Source organism: Neodiprion lecontei, chromosome 1, assembly GCF_021901455.1.
Source record: "Neodiprion lecontei isolate iyNeoLeco1 chromosome 1, iyNeoLeco1.1, whole genome shotgun sequence".
Classification (NCBI taxonomy): Eukaryota; Metazoa; Arthropoda; class Insecta; order Hymenoptera; family Diprionidae; genus Neodiprion; species Neodiprion lecontei.
The window spans coordinates 1,962,965-1,989,831 of record NC_060260.1 but is presented as its reverse complement, the minus strand read 5'-3'; the positions used below and the strand labels follow the sequence as shown (position 1 = coordinate 1,989,831).

General features: G+C 40.0%; 3 protein-coding genes across 3 annotated transcripts in view; 1 reads left to right on the top strand and 2 right to left on the bottom strand.

Annotated features, from left to right (window-relative positions):
* Positions 1–82: 82 nt before the first annotated feature.
* Positions 83–2,502, bottom strand: LOC107227377 (UDP-glycosyltransferase UGT5). Its single transcript, XM_015668500.2, has 5 exons — positions 1,770–2,502; positions 1,182–1,552; positions 871–1,093; positions 565–784; positions 83–480 (listed from the first exon to the last, which is right to left on the bottom strand). Exons 1-5 carry the CDS (start codon positions 2,242–2,244, stop codon positions 183–185), a joined length of 1,587 nt encoding a protein of 528 aa, XP_015523986.2. The 5' UTR covers positions 2,245–2,502; the 3' UTR covers positions 83–182.
* Positions 2,503–3,794: 1,292 nt separating this feature from the next.
* Positions 3,795–20,007, bottom strand: LOC107227368 (neuropeptide CCHamide-2). The gene is made up of 3 exons (XM_015668488.2): positions 19,737–20,007; positions 5,233–5,510; positions 3,795–5,147 (listed from the first exon to the last, which is right to left on the bottom strand). The coding sequence occupies exons 1-3, from the start codon at positions 19,831–19,833 to the stop codon at positions 5,100–5,102; spliced, it is 423 nt and encodes a 140-aa protein (XP_015523974.1). The 5' UTR covers positions 19,834–20,007; the 3' UTR covers positions 3,795–5,099.
* Positions 6,127–26,867, top strand: part of LOC107227357 — a 33,686-nt gene continuing 12,945 nt past the window's right edge. The window contains exon 1 of the mRNA XM_046746776.1: positions 6,127–7,508. Coding sequence (XP_046602732.1) covers positions 7,451–7,508 — 58 coding nt within the window. The 5' untranslated portion in view covers positions 6,127–7,450. The remainder of the gene's footprint in view (positions 7,509–26,867) is intronic.

Below are 26,867 nucleotides of genomic sequence, written 5' to 3'. Positions count from 1 at the left end.
GTATCTTCAAGTATTCTTTGTGAAACAGTTGAATTGAGTAACGTCATAAAATTCTGACTATGCATCGAAGACAAGTTGAACGTAAAAAATGAGGTAGTGTATTCATAACTTATACACGTGTCATACATTTTTGCAGTAAATTAATACTTTTTATGATCTGTGGCACCAATTGCCAAAATAAATTAATGGAGTTTGTCTTTTTTGCTGGACGGCAGCTTATTGAAGGCACGAATACTGCAAATCAACAACTTGTGGAATACAACTAATGTGAAACATAAAGCTACGAGAGATCCGGCGGAAATGATGAAAACAATGTCCATATCTTGACGCTGATACCACGGCTCGTCGACCAGAGTGGATTGCAGATGTGGAGCTCCTTTGTGACGTATCACGTGCTCCGTCCACCAAATCGCGTTTTCCATCGAATCGTAAGGTTTATCTCTGAGCATATTTCGCAAGTCCAACATGCGTTTCTTGTGGCTGAAAATGCAGAGCGTTCAAATTTATACTGCAAACTCGGTCGCACGAATAGTTTCAACTGTCACGCAATCGGCAATATTTTACCTTGTGTCATAGACAACGGATTGAATCGCCTCGATTAACTCGTCTCTTTTGACGGTGAGAATTTCTAATTTTTTACCAACACCAAGAGACGCCAGTTTGCTAACGTGTATATCCTGGTCGGCAAGCACTGGAAAGCCAATCACAGGTACGCCATGTGATATTGCCTCCTCCGTGCTTTGCAATCCTCCTTGATATATGAAAACTTTCAGGTTCGGGTGTGCTGAACGGAAACAGTGACCAGATATTTAAACTGAACTACCAGACCGTATCTGTTTTATCTATGTACAGTAACTAGCATGTAGTTACCTAGAATGGACTGCTGTGGAGCCCACTTCATAATTAGGACGTTGGGTGGTTGATTCGGAAGAAACTCATCTTCAAATTTCCAAACAACAGTGTATGGTAGTTTCGAAAAGGCAGCGATGAATTCTTCTCGCGTTCCATTCGCCAACATCACACTTTTGACATTTGATCCGAGGCTCATGTAAATGAAGCCTTGCGTCGAATCGTCCAAAATTTTTTGAAGATCCTATGTGTGCAGAAGTGTGAATTTATTATCTGTCCCATTAGATCAATAACGACTAGATTATTTGGTGATTGAAATCTCTCAACAATACCTTTGACAGAGGCTTGATTTTCTTGGTGACATGAAACCCACCGATGTCTATGATTTTAGGAACATTTGGTCTAAGGTACGTAATCGGCGCTTGCTGGTTGACAAAGACCAAACTGACGTTCTTCTCGATATCGCTGATATCAGGAATGTCGTTTCCAAAATATTTTCTGGCCAACGCCTGTTGCGCCGGCATGTAACGAGTCCAGTATTTGTACAGATATTTCCATATCCGTACAAAGTTCTTCATTCTTTGCCAAAGTGTCAATTCACCGAAGATTTTTTCGTCCGTATCCCAATTTGATGGATGAGAAGGCATAATAGGATTGCCAACCGCGTACTGCATGTTCAGATTCAGACCCAGAGATGCCATTCCTTCAAAGAACATTGTAGAAAATTAAATCCACTATAGCATGTTTATAATCCTCGCTAAGCGGTTGCAAATACATAAATCTTTAGAAATGTCATCAATTGAACCGTCAATTTCATGTAACATGAGGTGTGGTTCGAATACATATATTCGTAGATAGTGAATAAATATCTGCACGAATTAATCGCAATAAGCTTTTAGCCCAGCAAAAAAATCACTTACCGATGACTGGAACGTCAAATCTCGTAGCGAGAGGCATAAGAGAGGGGAAAAAAAGCATCTCAATGAGCATCAGGTCAAACTTTTCGCCACTGTTCGGTGCGTAAAGCTTTCTCAGTTCAGGATGTTCGAGGATCTCTTCGCATTCTAACTCAAGCTTCGACATAAAGCCATCAAACATGTTAGACCACGTGTCTTTTTCTCGAGTCGCAATCCAATCTACATCCTGGATGAAAATATCGTAGAGAGAGTGGACATCTATCTCCTTGTAATTTGTCAGATTTGGATCGTTCACAGGATCTGTGGTCACAATAACGAGCTCGTGACCCCGTTCCCTCAACGCGAGGGTGAGTCCACGATATACCACTTGATGACTGATGGAGGGTGTTGGAAATATACCGAGTATCCTCGAAGCACGTCCATAGTGCCAGAATCCAACCACCAGAATTAGTGTAGCTGATAGAAAATACCGTGACATCGTGGTCCGATGCAAATTCCGCGAGTCTGATTACTGTGCCCTCGAACTAAGAAGCTAACTTTTATACCAAGAGGGATCTAGTTACACGATCCAATTGTATTCGCTCTATAGTCGCAAATCCACGCAAAGGCAGCGTGAAATGGCAAACTTGTCGTCATATCTGTTGGTGTATAATTAACAAGCACATTATCGAAATACACTGTATTCGCTGTGTTGAAGTTTGGCGTTGCTTCATACCTTTGACGATCGCTTATGAGTGATCTGTGGCGAATCACGTGTCACGAGATTAGTTGAACGACCAGTAACTCGGAAATACACGCTTGTTCCTAGTAACCCACCCCTTGCCGTGATCGTGTCGTGTCTCAAGACAATTACACAATATGTCTGGCTCCTCCCACTTGAGATGGTGTTGCCCCTGTTAGTATCTGTCCTGTAGATGCACGATGTAAATTACCCGAAAGGTTGACGCCACAATAGTCGCCGAAAAAACCGTTTTGTTAGGATCTCTATTTTAATGAAGTAAGAAGAGAACAGTAACGAACTGAACGCAGATTTGAATGGAACACGCCAGATGCAATTTCACTGTTCGTCGATAGGTCAGTAGCGCCATATCATAGAATTCGACTATGAATATGACGTTATGAAAATTAATGCGATTCATTCTCTACAGCCGACACATCGAGAAATCCGGACCTTGTATTTTGTCATGTCATGAACGCATGACGCAACGTATGTACATTGACAGTTGCGTAATAACTGAAATTTCGTATTCACGGATAATTATAAATAATCGTGAGGTTCAAATGCATCCAACCAATTGCCGAGTGCCGAGTTCTTTTGTCAAGAAATTCGTCACGCGGATACATGAGTCTCCAGTTTCTTTGAGTCTCTGATAATATTTTTTTTCCTCTCCGTAGCTTTCTCTGAACAAAGAGTCTGACGCGATCAAGAAGCACGATGTGGTACCACAGATGTTTTCAGCTGCAACAAGACTGGGTGTCTTCGAACTCGATAAAATAAACATTACCACTCGTTTCCCATTTTCGGTGAAAACACCTTTGCACGCCCTTAAGAAAAATAAATGGCGAATCCATCGCCGAATCGGACGCTTCTTTCAAACATTATCTGTCGCATAACGAAGTACCGTTTAGCCTTTGGTAGCGTGCAGCGTCACTCATCAATTGAGACAATCATACTTTTATCACCGTTAATTTCAGCGATGGCAAATTACTGCAAGCCAGCCGCGAGTCTCAATCCCTATCTCGCCAATGTCTTCGTTCCATTTACCTGACACGTGATAACATTGGCCATGCGAAATCCGCACGTTTCCCGCATCGCCTGACGCGCGAAATCAGCGTGATTATTTAAGTTCGTGTAAATATAATTTAGTTCATTTTATCACGAGGTCGAGGCTCCGTTTACGTAAACGTATCTTTTGCTACATTACCAGACGTTTCACTGATTACTAAAATCCATTGCAACAACTGCCGGAATGTTACATCATCACTAGGAAATGATCTGAACTTTTATGAGTAAATGTAGTTGTCGTATAATTTTCATTTTTATTTGACTTGAAACGAACCTCATACGTATCTCTAACTGACATATTAGACACTATATAATATTTATTTCGTCTTGCCTTCTTGTTTTCCCTTTTTTTTTCATCCTTTTGTACGTAACATTCGATACATAACGTGAATTACACTGATACTCATTAATGCACAGTAACGATAATTGCATATATCCGGGGAATAAAATATACATGCAAGCGAATTGCATTTTATAAATATTATCATTTATTATTATTTTATTTCTTTTTATTTTTCCATCACCGTCATCGCCATTGAGATTATTAGTAATATTATTATTATTATCATTATTATTATTATTATTATTATTATTAATAATAGTTCTTTTCTTCTCCAACGTTAATCCTATATCCAATCAAGATACGTATGTACACGATGCGTATAAGGTATACATGCATATCTTACACAACATTGCTGATACAACATTATTTTAGTAATATTCTTATAACATTCCTTTGAACATGGTGAATTTAGTCCAAGGGCCCATCAAAGACGTAGATAATATTATTTTGATAAGCCGCGATAGAAACCGTGTAGAAGTCTCCGTTGGATTGGTAACGCGGTGTGCGGGAAGGTATTTCGTGACTCGTTGTGACCGGATTCGAGGGATTTAACACTTTCGTAAACCGATCGAGAATTTCACTGTCAGGAATAAAACGGAAAATTGACTTGCCAAATTGGTAAAAATTTCAAAGACAGGTGTGCTCTGACTTTGCACCTCGTCGGATTAAATTGCCGAAGCGTTATATTCGGAGCATAGTCCTGGAAAAGCCGCCAGCCTCTGTACCTATAATAATCGGCCTCTCATTTCCCTCCGAAATAATACACACGCGCGAGGATCGATTGAAAACGGAAAGATTGGCATGTTAATTAGCGTAACCGCGACAGTGAATATTTGATATTGAATATAACAGTACTGCACAATTCAACTGCAGATTCGACTGGCCTAGACTTGTTGAAACAGTCGAGCGATTAACAGGACAACCGGTTGAGGCAGCCTGTTTCAATCAGCCATTCTAAACGGTCGACTTTCAGCCAATTAACACCGAGTCAATTCTCCGGACCAATTGGGCAGATTGAATAGCGCGGCACTGGTTGTTGAGTGGTCCGTTGGAACTGCGTAATAAGGTGTCAGGAAATGTGTAACAATAAAAGACCAATAACTTCTTTATCAATAGTACCATCGCTATATTCCTTGTCGTGTTATCCTTAAATAATCGTAACGCTGTCAACGACTTGGTGGTCGGTGTTCGGATATCTCGAATCCTAGTTCGCCTCGTAGTCGGCGGAGTTTCCACTGCGGTAGGAGGCCAGCTACGGGATGAATGAATCAATCAATGCATAGAATAAGGAAGAATCGGGGACGAAGCAAGGCTGATGAAATTCGGCGAGAACCCACCCATTGCCTGATGAACGGAGAGAGATTGTAGCGGGGATGCTGCTCCTGCGGACCGAGGACCTGCGGAGGCTGGAAACGGGGCATCGGACGATCCTGGTAAACCTGACCAGCGTCGGCTAACAGAATTTCCCCACCTCCTCTCGGGCTCTCGTACTCCTGGCCTTCCTGATTCAGACCCGAGTTCATGTTTTCCTGAAGACCGTCGTCGATCCGGTCGGAGGATCCTGACCTCTTCCCGTGGCCTCCGAAGCAGGAGTGGCCGAAAGCCGAGCAGCCCCCTGAAGTAAGGAACAAGACTTTTCGAGGAATTGCACAAGTTGATCAGTTGGTGTCGAATATTAAGGTGTTAAGGGACGTATGTTCCCAACAAAAAGTGACCCTCGGTGAGAATGTTGAACATTTCGACAAGTTGATAAAAATAATTCGTTTCGAATAACAATAATGCCAAAAAGTTGTCGGTAAATTATTTGACCAAAAATTTGCGTAACGGATCTCTGGTGAAATATTTTTTTTTTAATTCATACATAATGAATTCATTGGTTTTTCTGAATATGTGTGAATTTTTTTGGAATCATCGGCCCTTAAACACCTTAAACGAGATAGTCCTGCTGTTTCGTAGATTTAGCGGTAACGACGAATTATTTCGCGTCGAATAAAGCTGGATTAATCATTTCAAAGAGTCGACGAATAACGGTCAATGAATTTCCGTTCCGACAATGTATGCCAATGTTGTTATATGCACGGGAGTATAAATTTAATTATTCAATGCAACTGCGATATCTGGTCGTCGAGTGCGTCATGATACGACCTCGTTACGAAAGATCACCGACGTTATTCGGTTATAATCAGCTTGTGCGTTGTATTTTGCACGGTGCATATTTGAACGTCGTTAATAATGCCGGTGTACTTGATCCGCTGCTTTGTTCATCGCGAGTTTAACTGCAGTTGCTACTGTTTAGTTACCCGCGATAATCGCTTCCAGCGTACAATGGAATGTGCAATCTTAATTAATATTAACCACGTAATGGCGGGGGGTGTACGTCCTGTTAAATGACGATAATGATGGACAATACACGCTAAATAATAATTAGACGTGTGCTAATTAAACGTCGAGCACAACGACGTCCGCTTCCGTTTCAAGCTTTTACTACAAAAGTCTTCCAGCGCTCGTTCTCGGAGTAAATTAAACGAGCGCGATAACGCGGCGTCCAAATAAACGGCACACCTGAATTGACAAAATGGTCCGAATTACGGGTTTTTCAAAGCGCGCGAAGGAAAATGGAATGTCGTGAACCGTGGAGCGGGTTCGTTAGAAGCTTTGTTTCAAGATGCCAATACATTTCCGTACGAACACATTCCTCCTACGGATCGTTGGGCCGTGTTCTGTTTATTTTCCATTCGCCGAGCCGTTACGCCAAATTTCCCCCGAACAGCGAGGTTCGCGATATTGAAAACGTACGGTATTATTGTTTCATCGCATGTAATTACGCGAATCATGAGGCAATTTGCGAAAATTATGTAATTTGAATATTCGTTAACGCTCTGTGAGTAGCCGGGGCGCAAAAACGGAGAGAAGAAACTATAGGCGCGTAAAAGAAGAACTTTCTACGTTGAAAATTGTCAGGAGAGTGAAAATTTCCAGGTAAAGCGGTATTTTTTCAAGCCCCTAATCGCCTCTCTCGTACGCCACGATAATTGTGCAACCCTCGCCTCTCATTTGCCAAACTAACCGCGTATGTATGTTCAATTCACCTCGCGTTGCTTCACACGCTGAATCGGTTTCTCTTGTGCGTCATAATTGCGTCAAACGTACACAACCGTAAGTATGTAACACAAGCCTCGTGAAACGAGTTCATTTTTTCACGGCCTGACGTAGAAGCTCTGCGAAAAACAGCGAAGACGAAACCCCTGAAAAATTTCAACTTCGGAGTAAGGGATTTACCAGAAATGGGTCGATTCACCGTCGGCTAGTCTGATCGACGAATACGACATAATCAGACATTTCTCGCGGCTGCAGATGTAGAAAGAAAGATAAACAAGATAAACAAGATATTTTAAACGTTACAATCTAACGTCGACTAGTCACCTCGGATTCCGCACCCTTGAAACGTCAAGCTTGCAAGTTTCTGCGTTAAAGCCAAAGCCTACACCTGCAGTTTCTTCCTTCGTTCATTGAATCATCCGCTCGAAAGATTGCATCGTAATAAACGAATTTAGGATGCCTGCAGCTGCAGATTTATCCTGGATTAACCGACCGATGCCTAAGCTTTTGCAATGTAAGTATATCGCAATTATATAGTTTAATTTTGAAAGCAATTTACGATAAAATGGAGTACACCCTTCGCTCGGCTTCAGGTTTTATGTCACAGTTTCAGTGCAGTGGCAACATTTTCCTTCTTGTTTCTTTGTATTTTTTTTAGGTTCATGTGACGATGCTAGTAAAACGCTGCAGCGCTTCGGTGTGAATTATCCGGGTTCTAAAAAAAGCTTAGCCTCAAGCCCTCGCGTCCGGCGGAAAAAATTCGCAATACAAGAATCCGGTCATTTTTCCGCGTTGAATGACCCAGTGTTGAAAGAAGTGGCTATACGAAAAACAACAATGCAGAGAGAATAAAAAATATCAGTCAAAATATGCACATTTTTCTTTCTATGCGCATACACATACGTGTATATATATATATATATATAGCTATATGTATATATATATATCTATATATATATATATATATATATATATATATATATATATATATATATATATATATATATATAGCTATATGTATATATATATATCTATATATATATATATATATATATATATATATAGTCGGAGAGAAAGATATTATCCCGTTGAAATTATATCGTTATATTAATCAAAAAGGCAGGGCCTTTTGTTCAACTCTTCCTGCATGGGGCCGAGAATTATATTAACCCACGAATATTTGCGAGGGAATATTTAATGTAAAAAAAAAAGGTGAAAACGGTTTAACTCTCGCAAAAAACATGCCATGACCTCTTATATACGCTATGTGCTATTTGTGTGCGTGTGTAAGTGAATTAAGCTCGTTCCCTCTTCCCCTCCGATCCTCCCGGTCATTCTTCTTTTTATTCCGACCCCCATAAATATGAGATTCTCCCATAAAAAGTATCCTGCTTTCGTTTACCGCATAATTTTGCCGCTATTTACAAGGTTAAAATCTGTAAATAATATATATGTACGGACTGAAAATAAACTATCGACAACGTGAAACCCCGCAGACAGCACGCGCGGCTTTCCGAGCCGCAGGGCGGAAGTCGAGAACACAAACATTAATATATACATATTATACCTGTACCTACAACAGGAGAATAAAGCGCATTAAAAGCAAACCGAAGACATGAATTCCTACGTTTATGGAATCAATTTCCTTATTGGACGACCTGGTCGAGCCTCCCGCTCGTTTCTCATTCGCGAGAACGGAAATAAATATATTGTTTATAGGTCAAGGATATTCGTTCGGCCAACATGAAATTCTCACTTATCGGTGACCCGGGAATTTTTCGTTGTTCAACAATCACTACCGATCAACTAATCGAAAGTAATCGTAATGCGAACTATTGGAATATCAATTAAGCACTTGAAACTTATTACCTGAATATTTTGGAAGCTTTTGAAAAACCGTAAGTGGGGGAAAAAAAGATCAGGATGAAATCGTCGATCTTGGCCTGCAATGTTGGTAAAAATCCACATGACCGGGGGAGGTTTGATAATGAATCGACGATCTTGATCGATATGACGACCCGTCTACGATCGTTTGATTATAAAATCTTAGAAAAAAAAAATTCAAGAAATGAAACTTGAAATGCAAAGCCTGCAATCAGCTGCCTCGCGAAGCGTTCGGAAAGCCCTGTAATAATGAAATAAACGTCGCTCCAGTTCCGATCCAGAAATAACAAGGATATCGAGAGGATGAATGTAGAACGATGGAAGCTTTTCGGACCTCTTTCATGCCGTCGTGACAAGATCCCGAGAAACGCAGAGAGAACACAATGCGGCCATGTACTAGTTTCCGATTTCACAGGGCTGAGGTTGACAATAGAACGGAGAGAAAGGAAAAGCCAATTGCGGCTGCATTTTCAAATGGCAAAACATTGATACCCGAGATAGAACGAGGACGGTTATTGAGACGTGCCGATCGACGTCGCACGTTCACGTTCAACGAGAAATAACTAATTTCACCCGGATCCTGCAGCCGTAGCTAAGACAGCATATTTCAATTATTCGTAATCCCCAATTACGCGAAAGAACAAGATGATATAGAGGCTCGTTGCATTGGTGGGGGAGAGGGGAGTGAGAAAATAATTTTCGCACCAAGGGACGTGCATAATTTCATCGAAAATACGTAGCCTGAAATTGTCCCGGGTCGAAACGTCGAATGATCGAATTACCGCGTATCGATCGGCAGACGACGCGGCTATTGTGCGATTAATCGCTCCCCGAGGGTGATTATCAACGATAAGCGGATCGATGGGTATACAAGCGAGAAAAATTCCGGACAGATAACGTCGGACGACGACTAATGTCTCGAAAATTTCACACACCGGACCGGAATTAAGTTAGGTCAATTTGTCCCCTGTCAACAGCGAGCCACGCGGAAAGGGTGCGAACCAACCGCGACTCCGGATTTCCACAACTGATGGAATTATACTGCTGGAAACTTGACGTCGTGAATATTGATGACCGATTGCCCTGCCGAAGTTTCACTTACCGCAGAGAGAGGCAAATATTTTGAAATTAATGAATAACGACGGTGGATTTGAACGCGAAGTGTCGCACTCTCGTCTAAGAAGATTGCGAGGATAACGAAGCGTCGCTGGGATATCGCGGAAAGTTGCACTTTCGGATATTGACTGAGATAAAGGGTCGCGTCGAGGGATCACGGATTGGATTTACAAGTCTTGTTGTGGATTACTTGGCAGTTTGTAGCACCGTGTCGACTCGTAAGTGCGCGATAAAGCAGACTTGTGTGACACTTTTGTCGCCTTACGTATGCGTCTGGGATATGAGAGAGCGGGGCGGGTTGAAATTTCGAATTTGAGAACTCGAAGTGAGGAAAATCAAATTTTGCTCAACCTTGCTGAAACAAAAGGATTCCGACAATTCAAGTTACGATAGAGCAAAGTTCCGACAGCGCAACATTCTGAAAAGTGAAACATACTCACACGGCGTAGTTTACTCAACGAACGGGTGTAAAAAATCAGAATGAACAGGATTCCGAGCGTAAAAATATCGAAAATCCAAAACAAAGAAAGATCAAAGTGGTGAAGTTTCACTCAGCTCGGATTATTCACTATTTCGATGTTTCTGATTTTTAAATTTTCTCATTTTCGCACGTTGTAAACTTCGACTCGTCGGAGTTACGCCCTTCGAACATTTTATCCTTTCGGAACTTTGAGCGACGGGTTTCGGACCATTCGAAACTTTCATGTTTCTCCCAAGTTTGATTTTCATCAAACGAGTATAAGTTGATCGGGGAAATTTGAATTTCGAACGAAGGCGAAAAGTCGCATTAACTTGGCACTTGCAAACGTCTAACGCGGCTAATCGGCTGCGATCCGAGAGGCTTTAATTAATCAACGAGATTCGGTAATAATACACCCTCTCTGTATATTTGAAAATCAATTTCCGCCCTCTGGGGAAGAGATGCGAAAATTATCTCCGTGACGTTGTTAGGTGCATCGTGCAGGTATGTATGTATAAATAAATAACAGGGCGATCTGACGACGACGGTCACTCGGATTCCCTTGCCTACATATTTACGAGCATTCAATTTCGCGCAATAAATAAAAGTCGTGAGCTCCGCGTCTTAATTAACTCGAAACGTCGGAGGAAGTTTCTCGCTGTATAGGTATACGTACGCGTGTACAAAAGAAAATTGATCCACTCGGCGTAAAACGTCATAATAATTCCTACTTAATGTTGGTAGTGAAAATAAAAAAAGAAAGCTACCTGCACAGGCCAAACTATTTATTAATTTCTCGTATTGTTTGTCGTGCAACAACGTCGAACTCGCAGCCGTGAGACAGGGGATTCCCCGCCATCGCGTCATAATATCGATCGAAAAGTTAGTCGGTGTTGATTATATTTGGCAAATTGACTGCGCGGGTAGGTAAATTTGATTTAACGTCGAGGAAATGCGAGTCCCTGGTTACCAACTTTCAGTGCCTTCTGCTCTTCGGCAATTACGGCAAAAGTGAGCATATCGCGGTGTCAAACATCGACTTCTGGACGAGCGGCGATGGCAGCAGCAGGTGTTTACCCGATCAATCAACCCTCGAAGATGAGATTGGCTATCCCGGGACTATCACACGGACGATCGAACTAATTCTCGGCACATCGACGAACCTGAAACATCTCCGGATCGACTTGATCTTCGAATGTATTTTTGCGCGTGTCCGTCGTTGCGTGAATCTTGCGCCGTCGCGTACTCGAAGCGTCTGTGATTTGATCGGCGAATTATTCGACTGCTGTTAGAGAAAATAAAGTAAGAAAAACGATAAAGTAGAAGTAAAAATACCGCGAGATTATCGCCGCTTCTATCACTTTGCCCGGGGAGAAAAAATTTGTTTCCATTGCACGTAATATTTGTATTTAAACTGAGATTAAAAGCGAAGTCTGGAGGGTGAAATTTTAAAAGGGTCGTACAGGGTTGTTGCGCTGCTTTTCAAAGTAATTAAAAAAAGTGAATGTCTTAAAAAATGTCCGCTTCAACGCCACCGTTCGTTACCCCGCTCATTTCCCGTGACCAACTACCCCCGCTACACTGTATATTTATATCTACGGTCGGAATGTATAAGCAAATTTTTTCATCTTTGCTAATTTTATTCTCACTCTCTGAAGAGTACGTTTTTACTTTCTTTTAAGGAATCGTGGGGTTTCCGAGTGAAGAGAGATGAGTAAGAAATAATGAAAATGACGAGCAAGAAAGTTGGCGTGACACGTTGTAAAGCAGTGAAAACCGAAAAGGCGGAAATTGCCAGTTTCTTCAACCGCCAAGAGTATGAAACGAATCGTTAATTATTCCATGCCGTGTATTATAATATTTCCGTTGGACGCGCACCGTTTTCTCGTTTTTCTTATCCCCGCGATTCCCGTTCGTCGCGTTGCAAGATTCGCGTCGCAGAGGCGAAGAAATAAGGCGTGAAAAGACACCTCGATTTCACAAATTTTCTCCGAACAAGCCGCCGTCAAAGTCCTGCGATTTTTTCCCATCGTACGAAATTATACACGCCAACCCTTCGTCAATCATTCGTAAAATTTATTCGTCCAATTCTCACGGCGTCGCCTCGTCGAAATTTCACCTGCGTCAAGAAATCCGATCAAATTCGCGTGATACGTTCGATGTAACGCGTGGCATAGATCCGTGTCATTCTGAATATCGACATTACCGATATCACGATAATCCAGCTTGCAACATATTTCAGCCAACCGATAAAGCCCGTTTGATTTGACAAAGCTCAGGTTTCGTCGGGAAGCTGATTATTATGCAAACCGACGTTCTCGGTATATAATTCTTAGGGTGTTTCAGAAAAAAATGATCCGACATTTTTCACCACGCCACCTCCTAAAGAGTTTGTTCAGGCTAAAGGAAAGGTTCTTTCGAACAATGAGGGTTTTACGTTACGTCGAATAGCACGCTCAGGTGATTTTTCACTTTTGTACAAATTTTTAAATTTACGAAGTATCGTGAATACATTTTTTTTATTGCTTACATCGATCATAATATCAATTTGCGTCACAAAGAAAACCCACACTTGTAACATCAAGTCTCCGGTTGATGTTTCAGCAGCGTGTCTGACGACTTTTTCGTTATTAATTCAATCTCATAGAACAGTTATAATTCAATATGAACTTTTAATTCAGAAGATTATGATTCCCGTTTGATATACCGTTACGTTACGGATCCTTATCTTTGAGTTGAATATAAACGTCGGGGCAGAATTAATAATTCAAGTGCCACGATGTGTTTCTTGACAAATTAGAAAAAAAAAAAATTGTAAATAATTTTTTTCATAAATGCATGCAAAAAAATACATGATTTTATACATACACCAGATTTGCGATAAAGAGTGACCGCGGAAAACGGAAAGCAAACCACGGCCACTCGCTTTTCGACAATGTACCCACAAACTTCCGCAAGTGTATCGAATGGCTCAAAGCTGCGTTATCGCAACGTGCCAACTGGACACCGAAATCGCGGTTCTGGGTAGTCAAATTCCGAGGATGCAAGTTAACAACAATTGACAAAATTGCGACGGTGTACGTCGTCCTCGTACACGTCGGTCAGTTCGTCGAGTTTGGAGAGCAGCGGCCGGTTTTCCGCATCCCGAATCTCAAGAGGGTGAAAATTATTGCGCGTGATTCCAGTGAGACTCATGGACGGAGGTCGACACGGGCTTTTGCAAATGGTGTAACGAAGCTGTGGGATTCCGTGTGTGCGAAATTACGTGATCGGAAAGCAAGGTCCAGAATCAGGTTGTATTTTGGCCAACAAGCGTAACTCGGGCAGCAATTCGAGCACCGCGGCTTATCCTCGTTGTTACGGGTGCAAACTCTTTTTGTAACTTCCCGGGAGTAGGGATGGTGAAAATATTCCCGAGTGGGATACGTATGTTGTATAAATCGGGTCATTTATACGTGGGATATTTTATTGCTATATTTATATGCAAAAACTTTCACCCTTGCTACGTTCTTCGCTCTTTTTTTTTTTTTTTTTTTTATTCTTTTCTTCCCGTCGGGATGCCGGGTCTATAAAATAGAGTGCCAAATATTTGCTCAGGTGAGAGGAAAGAGGGAATAATAAGGAAGAAAGGTAAAGGGCAAACGATTTCTTACACCGCCCTCTAAGCCGGCTTCTGAACCCCTCAGGCTAAGCATTGATTTGGATAGGGATGTGAATCTCGGCTTGTCATTATCTCCCACTCCCAGGGCATGATAGTTTCACCCGCAATCCGAGCACCGTTTTCCACCAAAATTTACACAATTTTTCCGCCTGGCTGCGATTCTTTCGTTCTGTACCGCGAATTTTTTGGCGAACGGATGAGAGACCAAAAACACGTAGCTTCGATTCTCACGTTGTATCCTGTCAAATCACGGTACGCCAATTTTTATGATTGTTTTTTTTTTTTTTTTTTTTTTTTTTGTAGTTTTCTTTTTCATCAAATTTTACCCAAGGTATACAATTTCACAGCATGAATGAAAATGATTAGTAGATACAACAAGTGAGTAAAATCAGTACTACGAATGTACATACGTACGTAAATAAACACTGTCTCCGAATGTTATTATCTATCCGTGCAAAAAAAAAAAAAGACAAATCGAGTTCATTTGTCCGAAGGCTGTAGCACCAGCGAATGTTATCGGGTTTTCGTGACGAGCAACAAGTTTCCGCTCTGGCGTTAAGAGCTTTCCACACACACAGGCATAGGCACAGTGTACGCGTATATTTGCAAATTTACATGCCGCGACCGCGGAAACAGTTGCATGCAGCTGCAAATACGCATATATCTGATTGCGAGTGTGTGAATTTGCGCGGAAAACTTGCGGTTTCATTACACCGCAGACATCTGTTGACGAACAGTAATTTCCCACGGCGAGTTCACCGTTCATTCGTTACTTTTCAACTTTCCAAAGTTTAGCAGAGACATTTCCGCAGCAAATTGTACGTCGTTTATAATTTAGAAGTGTTAAAGTTGAAAAGCAGCCGGATAGGCTTGGCTTTTTTCCACTCGTTGACAAAATTTTTAAAAACGACTGTACGTTTTTGGGTTTTTGTAAAATGCACAAAATTGGCCAGGCTAACTCGGAAACGTTTTTTTTAATTTTTAAACAGTTCCCGGAGGAATCGTTCGAATTTATGAAAAGGTGGCTGTCCCAAGATTTCCCCGTCATTTTTTTTTCCAAGGCAAAGGCAAACGAGATACCTACTTTACATGTAAAGAACCCGGGTTACCGCTCAATCGAAATTTTTTATTTCCTCTTTTTTATTCCATTTCACTATGTAAGCCTCTCCCCATACTTTAATAAAAAAAGAAGAGATACGATTCGCCATGAATTTGCATACTTATGTGACACGAAACTGCATACGGACAACAAAATCAAATTCTTCTCACCTGGATTACCGTTCAATAAATTGTATTTAAAATTGAGCGAAAGCTCATTTTCATCAACACATTGTGAAATTCTTTCAAAAACGTGTCAACTTAAAAATGCCTTGCAAGCTTGTCGTCTCTTAAAGTTTACGGAAAAAACTTTGTCCTGTCGTATCATTAATTCCACGAACTCTTCAAATTTTCTATAATTTTAAGAATTCTCGATCAATACGTCGCCTTCGAGTTTCTCTTGAATGTGACCATAACACGACGTTATATTGCTATCATATACTCTTTAACTTTCGATCCGTATCAGGATGTTTTTTTTTTTTTTTTTGTTTTTTTTTCGGAAAGTTGAGTAATGACAATATCGAACGCGTTGGCAATATCCTGCGTCCGGTTCCTGACTAGAGCATTGAAACGTACACGAATACAAAAGCAGCTGCGGTCGGACCGTGAAAGGCTTCCAGATATCGCGTACAGCGAGTATTTCTGTTTGATCATAATTTATACTTCCCGGGACGATTCGGGCGTTGGAATTGTGAACAACAGGCGGTGTATTTCTCTCCGTTCGAACATCTCGGTGATCCTGAGCAAGCGGTGAATTCAAATTTATCGCCGAGTAGGTACGTGATAGTGAAGGCGTAAATATGACACGAGGGTGAATATTGAAACTGTTTTGGAAAAATATAAGCTGTTCACGCAAGAACGATAATAATAACGATACACGCACTCTGCCGGCATAAGGGCTTTCAGAATTTTTTTTTTTTTTTAAACTCGTTTTAGCGTGCGAAAAGGTTGAAATTAAAAGGCCGAGAGCGCAGTTCTTGTCGGTTGGCTTCGGAGCAACCTTCGTCAGATTTAATGCGAACGGGGCGGGTCGAATTTCCCGAATTTTCCCCTCGAACAGCGGACTAATTATTATCAAGTATTCCCGGATTAGGTGATCGTTGATTTATCGATTCGACATTAACCGTTACGTTGTAATATAATAATAGAAGCAGCCGAACGACGATGAATCGAGGGACGAATGTATAAAAGCGTTATAATGCGTTGATTAAGAAGGACGCGAACGGAGGGAAGTGGGCGGAATAAACACGGTATTATACGTATACGCAAGTGAATTCGTTACCGAGGAAATATGCGAGCGCGGCGGTTTTCTGCCGAGTTAAACGGCTTTCGCTGAAAGCTTATGGCGAAGTCGTGATGTAATTTTGTATCGCCATTTCAGGCAACAATAGCTGAAATGCGTTTAAAGCAAATTCTGCGTCAAGTCGCTCCGAGTGCTTGCTGACAGCTGTGTATGAACAATGAATAATCGAGCTTTTATACGCTCGGCAAAGCGCGAAAAGAATTTCACACAAACTTTGGCACCGAGGAAAGAGAGAATAAACACAAACGATGTTTTACTCTCAAACAACTTTCCAGAATGTTCTGATTATTTTTTTTTTTTCGATTCGTAAAACAAATCACAGCGATTTACGTATCCTCTTGGAATTTCTACGACTACTTGGCTCATACGCAGATAACTATTCGGTACGGAAGTTATCTGTAATATGAGAAGGGTTCCTGGATTGAAATTCAATCTCTCAGGCGAGGCGTGACGTCTGGTTTCACCTGCGTTTCCTTTTTTTCCAACCTCCTTTTTTTTTTTTTTTTGATTCCTTTTAATTAAAATTACGCATTCCTCCCGAGTGAAAAGAGTAAAAGTGGAGATTCGCTTGTATTTCCTAACGGGCAGTTACGACAACGTCTTACAATCAGTGATCTTTTTCACCCAGCCATTCAAAGCCATTCAGAAAATTCAAATCCGGTCCAAGCCACGGATCAAATTTTAAAATTTCTTATATATTGCACGCGATAATATATAATTAGTATATGTATATAATATACATGCCACGCTGCAGGTCGCAATTTGCGGTATCTGCCGCTGAGCGATATGTCAAGCGCAAGCGAATTGATGTACGTAGGTATACATACAATTAAAATCAGATACCAAACGAATTATCGTTTTTGGGCGTTTCGATCGAACGATAATTTCTTTGCAATCGTTACAATATTATTACGGTTGAGTTATATTTCACCCGCGCCACGAGTGATTTATTTTCAACAAATTAGTTCAGAGAATTTCGTATCCCTATCGGATAAATGCAAATTTTGAATTGGCTGTGCGATATTTTTATTTTTATTTTTTATTTTTTTTTTTTTTATTCAGCACAATGTTTTCATAAACACGTATAACAAATCCGATATTTCTCATTTGTTTCTTTGATTATTTTTTCATCCTGTATACATTATACAAGTTATACACAATAACTTGGAAACTTTTATCATCCCGCGTGGAATCGGTGTGGATCGGGATACATTCAGAGAGAAAACTAATTCCTTGGGTTGATTTGAATTTCCGTGCCACGTGCGCGTCCGATTTTCCCTACTTTCTTGCACACATATTTAGTGGTACTGTAGGCGTCTACGTACACACGTGTATATTATACCTGTGTATAATCGTATATTATACAGTGCAGAGGTTGTTAAGATAATTAAAAGAACGAGGGTTTACGAAGGACCGAGAAATAAACGAACACGGGGCAAAGAGGGAAGAAAAGAAAATATATATGTATACACTCAACACACGTATAATACAATTTTACAAAAAGCTACGAAATTACGTACCGTTTCAAAGAAAATGAAAAATTCACCCGCCTCGAGACGTGAGCTTCGAAGCTGCAGGTCGACAGAGAGAAACAAATGCGGGAGTAAGTAAACTGCTTTGGCGGAAAATAATATCTAGATAAAAATCAATCCGCGTGATTGCCCCGGGAAATCAAACCGCGAGTGTCCTCTTTTTTCTTTGTCCAATTATCATCAGGCAATAAAGCGGTAGAGACCGAAACTCGGTAGCCAGGAATCGCGAACGTTGCTTGAAATAACGACAAGAAGAATGAAAAAAGAAGAAAAACTAGAGATATACGTAGAATAAGTGCATTTGTCGAAGCCTTGAAACAACGAGTCGCCAGCTCACGGTGTGTTAATCAATTCTTAGTTAGGTTACTGCGTATGTAATACACCTGGAATTTTGTAGACCTTTCTAGTCGTCAAACTTTCTGGCACTTGTCAGAATTTACGAACCATTACCGTGTTGTACTTTACGTGATACTTGAATACGTGATACATTTATACACATGTATATATATATATATAGTACAAAAAGATGGTCGTTTTATGCGGAAAAAAGTATGATACGCCGAGTGATCGATCGAAGACTTTTATAAACTTAAGTTTAACCGACGTGCGAGCGGAAACAGCTCAAGCTAACAAAGGAAATTTGTCGTGGTACAAAGACATAAAATCGGTCCAGACTTGCAGTCTGACTTAAATTTACGCGTATCAAATTCTATTTTAAATATTTGAATATAAAATATCAGTTTTACCCTTGTTTGGTGCATTAAAATTTGAAAAATTCACATCGTTACAAATTGTTAAACCTGCGACACTTTTAACATCTAACAGAATTCTCGACGAGCTTGCACGTTTCGCGTCGTTGAAACTTTGTTCACTAGGTGAAATAAAGACAAAAAAATTTTTAAAACAGGTTAGAAGTTATCGTGTGACGAGTGTTCGGAAACGTCGTTGCGAATAAAATGAGCGGAAAGTTGAACAGTTGTAGATCATTTTTCAAATTTCAAAGTGCAACAGAGAAATGAATTTAACATCTTTCAGTCGCATATAGGCGTCGATTATTAGCAAACCTTTTCGCATCAAGTGAACTTGAAAATGAAGCGGTAAAGGGTGATACCACCCCTATTAACACAACGTAGCCGAAGAAAAATAATTCCCAGGTGATACCAGAACGAAAGCTTTAATAAAACGGTACAGATTCTTAAATCAAGAGCGGAAGAAAAATTTCTACGCGCTATTAAAAATTTCAATACTACTTTTCACGTCAAATTTCACGTGCGATCCGGTAAAAAAAAACCCGCAATTTTCTCGATTTAATTCGAGTCCGCGAGACGCATTCGTGAAAATTTTCTTAGCGAGACCGTGAATTTGTCTAAATTTCTACAAACGTCGAATAAAATTAGGACAAGTCCGTATAATAAACTTATATTACAAATCACACATAACGTGGACAAAAACTTTCATCGGTACATGGATTAACAATCGAGCGTATGATAAATATTCTCGACTTCAATATACCTAATTTCTGAATAGATAGTGTAACATTAAAGAAGGAACCGGAATTAGAAAAAAAAAAAAATAACAGAACGTCACCTGCAGAAAATGCAAATAATCGACCGAAAGAAGTGAAAAAAAAAAAAAAAAAAAGAACATAGCGGCGAATAATCGGAGAATATGAATAAATTTCGACTCACGTTTGGCGGAGACTTCAATCGCGAAGCATAAAACGACGAGTATAACGACGCCGACGAAGGGTCGAGAGGAAGCCGTTGTGAGGATCGACGTCTTCATGATTCTTCGGGGTGGCGCGAATTTGTTCAATGATGGGGGAGGTGGGTGAAAATTCGCACTGATACTGAGAGGCTCGTCGTTCTCTTCGGGGTTGCGACTCGTGGTACAAGCTTCGATACTCGGGGTGCTTCTTCGGCGAGCAGGTGGTTGGAAATGAATGAGCTCACAGCCGCGCGCTCGCTCTTTTACAGGGGCGGAACGAAGCGCGCATCTGGTGCCCCCCGGCTATGGGGCGAAAGGGGGATGCTGGGTACAGGTGGGCAGGGTTTGTTCAGGAAAAGGTGGGAGGGTGACGATTGGTCGGTGCTGACCGAAGACACAGACGCTGCACGTGATCGATGTCGGCTAGAAAATCGAGTCAACTTTCGCGTGACGTTTAAGCCGGATGGATAGAGCGAAAATGGACGTGTCCTTTTCTCAGCCGGTTTTCGTGCCGCGAATCTGTTACACCGTTGGCTAAAAAGTCTGCCTCGTTTACCCCTCCACCATGTACCATGGGTTTTTTGGAAAAAAATAGTTGGAGAACAAGTTTTTTTAGATTAAAAGAAAGGTTCTGTCACAATATGAACGTGGAAGATCGCATTTAGTTGATTTCTCACGTTTGTATATTTTTTTTATTTATGAAGTATCGTTGATAAAAAAAAATTTTTTTTATTCCTTACATCAGTCGCAACATCAATTTACGTGACAGAGAAGAACCACGGTTGTAATATCAAGCCTCCAGTTGATGTTTGAGAAGCCTGTCTGACGACCTTTCCATTATTAATTCAGTCTCATAAAATAGTTATAATTCAGTGTGAACTTTTTTTTTAATTTAGGAACGTAAGATTCCCGGTTGATATATCGTTGGGTCATGGATCGTGATCTTTCGATTGAATATAAATGTCAGAGAAAGAAATAATAATCCAAGTGCTACGACTTGTTTCTTCTCAAATTGAAAAAAATGTGAAAAGAAATTGAAAAATCAAACGAACGCGATCTTCCACGGAACAATCTTTCTTTTAACCTAAACAAACTTTTTAGGAGGTTCAATGGTAGAAAATCGTCAATTATTTTTTTCTGAAACACTCTATTATATTTACGTATAAGTTGGAAAATTATGACTCGATCGCCCGCAATTACCTCGGCGATAAATATTATCAACGTTGTATGTGCGCATGGGTAGATTTATTACCGAAGCTGGTTACAATCGCCAAAAATACAATGTATACAAAGAATATTTGACCTATCTCAAACACGTACGAGATAATTTTTTCATCCGAAAAATAACGAGCTTTGGCAAGCCGTTCTAGCTTCCGAACGCGAGTAACCTAAAGTTTCATGCGACTTTTACGTGGGTATTAATCGTTCGATTATGTCTAACACTGAGTGATGAAATTTCTTTTTTCAATACGGATAAAAAGAGCGTTTTATACTAAATTACAAATACACCGACTTTTGATGTATAATTTAGTGTTTAATTCCGTGTTGAACGCGGTCGCGTGAAAGTGTAATTTTTTCAAGGTAAAAGGACTCGTTAAAGTTCTTTCAAGAACCGGAATGATTAATATAAAAATCGCAACACAGCCACTATAAGAGGATCAAATGAGAAATAAAAAAAGTTCCGTCTTTCTTTACTTTCAAAACTGATCGTCGAGAATCTGTTTGCTGAATTACCAGTATCGGAAAAAAAAAAAACACAGACTGCGTCAGTCTTAGATGAGAAGAATAAAAAGACAAGCGCAAAAATACAACCCCTAGTTAATCGAATGCGGAAGGAAAAATGCGGTACAACTTTGCCAAAGTAATTAATATTCACGGATGCAGAAATCTTGAATGCCAATATTCAAACAGCAAATTGAATCAAGTGTTTAAAAACTTTTATTCAGAATTAGCTGAAACGCGAATTTCGGTAACAAAAATTGAGTGATCGAACGCGTTACATGGATTCACATTGATCATGAACACTGCGGAATTTCACAGCGAAATTACAGGTCACGGATGGCATCCATCCACTCCATTGTTGGTCAGGTTTGACACGTTTGCGGGGACTGAATTTAACGATGCAAGGCGAGAAAAGTCAGACAATGCAGGGTGAATAGTTCCGACTGAGGTCTATAGCTCGTTTCTTGGCATTGGATTTGTCAGCTCAGCTAGACCTAGGTACATATTTTGAATAAATTTCCGGCAGGGTGGTGAAATCGATGAATTATAACAAGAACGGGGGGCTTTATAAAATCGCTTGTGCAATAATCGTCGGATGCACGAGGCGTGCGCTTTTGATCGGCTCAACGAGCCTCCGCGGCTAATCTGATTTACAAAATTTTCCACGTTAATTACCGTCATCGATATTATATAATATAATGCGCATTTGAGGTCAGCGTTGCAGGTTTCAAATCATGGTAGATTTATTTTTCTCATTTACCGTAATCTCCCACCATTAGTTACTAACTACTATAACTTATACTGTAAGAGACGTTGCGCAGCGCGAGAATTTTTTGACATTTCTTCGGGTACTCGGAAAGCAAATTTAATGCGTTATACGGGCAGGGGGGAAAAAGAAACACCATCGGCGAAGAAAGTGGGAATTATCCCCCTTGCAAACTCACTTCTCCGTTAGCGCTGGATTTGAAATCTTTCAAAAGCGCCATATTCTGAATTTTTTGAGGGCAAAACTTCGAGTAAAGGAATCAAACTTTGACGAAATATTAAAATTTCTAATGGTCCGAAGCCCGATACTCAAAGTTCGGAAAGTCCAAAGTTCCAAAATGCCAAAAGGGAGTAACTCGGACAAGTCAAAGTTCCAAAAGTGCGAAAATGAAAAAACTTAACAATCTGAAACATCGAAATACCGAATGGTCGAAGATTTACAGTTCTGAGAATTTCTGACTTGGTGAAAATTCACCACTTTGAGCATTCTTTGTTTTAGATGTTCGATACTTTTACGTCCGGTCGTTCTAATTTTTTACACCCTCTCGTCGAGTAAACTACGCTGTGTGAGTATATTTCAATTTTCATAATTTTACTCTATCGAAATTTTATTTTCCGGAATTCTGCTCGGTCGGAAAACTTCTATATCCTTATTTCAAGTTTCGCCACCGAATAATTCGGAATCAGGTGCTTCCGCACCTTCAACCCCGTCACAAATATGTTGTCAAAAAAAACACCCAAACAAGAAACTAAAACTGATCCAAGTGAAGCTGTAACGAACGTCAAAAACGATTAACGGCGAAATGCAATGGGGGATGAAATCACAGGTAGCCAAGTTCAAAGCACTCTAGTATAGAGATTGCATTCGCAATTGGCAAAAATAAGTATGACTCCGTGCTCGATTAATTTCCGGGGTTTGAAAATAGAGCCTGACGGCCACGACGTCGATCGTCGAGAAATTCACTCTTCGAATTTGCAATCCCTGCAGCAGCCAGATCGAACGATGCAAAAAAGGAATTGAAGCAAATTATAACTTCTGAATAATTAATCGGAAAGATAACAAAGTTATTCCCGTATTTGTAAATTATCACAGACAGCTTGAAGAAGAATTCCACGCATCATCCGGCATAGCGAGATGTGCGGAGAAAAGCTGCCGGCAAGACGTCGTGTCAGGGCGGTTTCGCAAACAAATTCTATTACTAACAAAGTACACTTTCTTCACCCTCGGGCCTCGCCTCCGGTTTAACTCGGAACAAGAGAGTCGAGACTCTGCAACGTCGCTCCGACAGATTTAAACGCTTTTACGATCTATCATTTTTATTTTCATTCTCTCTCTCCCTCTTCCTCCACCACCTCGAGTCGAACCGTTTATACCTCTAATTGTGATCCAATTCTTCGGCGCCAATCAATCGTCGCGTGGTTTTCATTAGCAGATCGTTTCGATCTTTACTCGAGTAGGTTGGTTGGCCGAAATAAACACGTTTTATAATTAATTTTATACCGAGTTTTTCCTACGTTTGGTAATTGACAAATTACCATACTCGTGAGCTCGGATATTTTTGTAAAAATAAATATACGGAAGATACTGGAAGTGTAAAGAAAATCTTTATACACAGGGATAAAAGCATCGAAGATTCGTTCGCTTTCATTCCGCAGTGGCACATTTTACTCTAAAGACTATCTTCTAAAAAGTTACTGGAACAGATTTTCGTTTTCTTTTTTTTTTCTCAGTAGTCGATTCGATATTGCCGCTTTTTGATAATGATCTTTATCGGTGCGATGTTGTGAAATTGAATATTTGACGATGCCAAAACGATGAAAAGAAGTGTTCGGTAAATTTTGAGAAAATAGTCTTCCGATGAAAATGAAATAAAATCTAACGAATCTCCTAGACTTTTAACCGTTTTGAAGAAATTTGAAACGAAGCACCGATCGATGAAACTTTTGTTTATAATTCTAGTCTATTTTATATCTGTGTTTGTATACACAGTTTCATCGTGCAACCATCTCGTAACGAAAGTAAGAAAAAGTATCGATTTTTGGCCCACCAATCTCCTCGAGATAATAACTCTGGGCTTAAAAGTTGTAAAAAAACCAGTCCCGTTTCTGTGAACGATCAAAAAAAAAAGAAAAAAAACACTATCGTATAGAAAATCCGAAATGCCAAATTTCTTCGAAACGCTTTGTTCATCCCTACAGCGAATGTGGGTATTATACCTACGATAAGTTTCCTAAAAAGCGATAACGAACGCGGTCTTTGTAACGCGAGTAGAAGATCTTGTCGCCGACGTAAAACCACTCTGTAGAAACTAGGGCAATTCAATTTCAGTCGTTAACGATGATTTGTCGCGAACAGTGTGAAAAGTTCTCTACGTTTTACCGCGTTACGTTCTCACATTTGAGTGAAACGTCCGTTGAAGTAACGCTGCCGAAGCTGTACGTTAAAATCATTTTTCATCCGCAGGGATGGGAACGAAGAACCGGAGGTGCAGCGACCAATGATCGTTTTGCTACACTGCATGCGAGTTGAGAGCCGCACGTTTCTGCGATTAGAGAGAGTGACGCGACTTTCCCTCATTTCCACTCTCATCTCGTCCGAGGCTCGTGCGAAGGGCGATTTTAAAAATAAAGATCCGACCAGAAACCGAACTCGGTACGATATTAAATTATCCTCCAAGTCTCGCCGTCTGTAGACGTCAAATTTTCTGTCTGGTAATAAGATCAAAATTCCTGAATAAAAATTTTTCTCAACAAAAATCGTCCGCTATAAAAAATAAAAGAGATATTTTCATACGTTAAAAGCGAAGCAGGTATGAACTGTTGACATGTTGCGTGAAATACGTTCCGCTGTGTTTGAAAACGCGGAAGAAATATGTCTGAAAAAACTAACCGGACGCGAGTACGAATTAATAAAAGAGAAAAAAATATATATAAAAAAAAAAAAAAAAAAAAAAAACGGAGAGCTTTTAGCCGGCAGTCACAACAGGTTATAATCATTCTCTTATATGTGTATAATATATACGGACAAACCGATTGAACGGTACAGATATGGCAGGTGAAAAAAAATAATATGTAAGTAGAACGAAAATGTTTCGAGTCATGACGCGTAACAGGGTATAAAAAAATAAAAATCTTTGTCTCGTTCATTTGTATTAATTACAAGAAAAAAAGCTCAGTTCCAATGAATTGACGAAAGGTGGATGAATGGGGTCTGAGATGAACAAAATTGATGAAATCACGCGACACAGGTGCTCGGAATAATTATTAAGTGACACGGTGACTGCGTAAAACGACGAACGGTACGTTGATTTAGATTAACTCCCTCATAAATTCGCGATGCCCTTTTCAGGCACGTGTGTAAATCTCAGTGTATAAACCTTTAATATAACAAAACGTTCCCTAATTTTCATAAGGTTGTCAGGGGTGTTGAGAATAAAAATATACAATCCCTTTTATTACCCCAGCGAGTAAACTGTTGTTATAAGAATTTCGCTTAGGGAACAAAAGCTTGCCTTGAGAGAATAAAAATTTCATTATTATTTACTTTTTACAGCTCCACGTGTGGTGTGCAATAAGGGATTAAGGGTAAAATTTAATTTACATGTTACACCTTATAACCTGTATTTTCAAAGCAGTGACACATGAGACTAAAATTTTTATTATATTTTTTCATTCAATTCTTTTTTCATCGTGTACGAGTAATCTTAGATCTATTTTTCCACAAGGCGGGTTTATATAAATGTTCGCAATCACGAATCGCTTACGCGTCGATTTCCCCGTCTTCGAAAAAGTCTCAGCCGGTCAATCGGCGATAAAATTGGATGTGATTGAAGCGCGTTATTTGAAAAGAGCGACGGATTGATGCTCGAAATCGTAACAATTTCGAGTAATTGAGGATAATGTTAGAAAATCATTGAAAGCACGAGGTTACATTCAGTCGAATTAGTTGCCGAAGAAACGTGCACGAATCTGATAAAAATAACAACAATAATAACACTGATAACACGAGTCTTTTATTAAAAAAAAAAATAAAAAAAATAACAATTCGCGGTTAATTCGATGCGGAATATGTGGGACATTCCATGATATCTCGATCAGGATCCTACGTCAATATCTTATATTGGCTTTATAATTTTTTTTTATGAAAGTACATGACGGAAAACGCAATCGCAAATTTTTTCATAATTTTCCGACCCAGCGTATCTGAAGTATGAGTTGAACACTTTGAGCAAAAACCTCGACTTTTTAAAAAGTGAAAAAATTTTGTTGTATTTCATAAAAATTTTCAGAATTTTTTCAGATTTTCGAAAATGGGGGCTTTTGCATCAAGTTTTTAAATCATACGTCAGACACGCTGGGTGAAAAAATTCTGAAAAAATTGGGATTGCGTTTTTCACCATATAATTTCCTACAAAAAATTATAAAGCCAATCCGAGACATCGACGTAGACTTTTGATCGTAACGTCACGGATTGCCACGTATGTATAATTGATTCTAGCAGCCCTTTACCCTCCCTTGAGACACCGCGAATTTCCTCAAATTAATTACACCATTGTTACGATACGTGTACATTATATAATTTTTCCCAAGAAACCCTTCGACCAGTTTGAATCCCCTGCGGAGGG

Bases quoted from the DNA above. Each gene is read 5' to 3' on its own strand.
- LOC107227368 (XM_015668488.2), bottom strand. From the start codon at position 19,833: ATGAAGACGTCGATCCTCACAACGGCTTCCTCTCGACCCTTCGTCGGC. The intron at 5,511-19,736 runs GTGAGTCGAAAT...TCCTTACTTCAG, and splicing joins GATTGAAGTCTCCGCCAAAC to GGGGCTGCTCGGCTTTCGGC. The intron at 5,148-5,232 runs GTGGGTTCTCGC...TTCATCCCGTAG, and splicing joins CTCCGTTCATCAGGCAATGG to CTGGCCTCCTACCGCAGTGG.
- LOC107227377 (XM_015668500.2), bottom strand. From the start codon at position 2,244: ATGTCACGGTATTTTCTATCAGCTACACTAATTCTGGTGGTTGGATTC. The intron at 1,553-1,769 runs GTAAGTGATTTT...TGTTCTTTGAAG, and splicing joins ATTTGACGTTCCAGTCATCG to GAATGGCATCTCTGGGTCTG. The intron at 1,094-1,181 runs GTATTGTTGAGA...CTGCACACATAG, and splicing joins AAATCAAGCCTCTGTCAAAG to GATCTTCAAAAAATTTTGGA.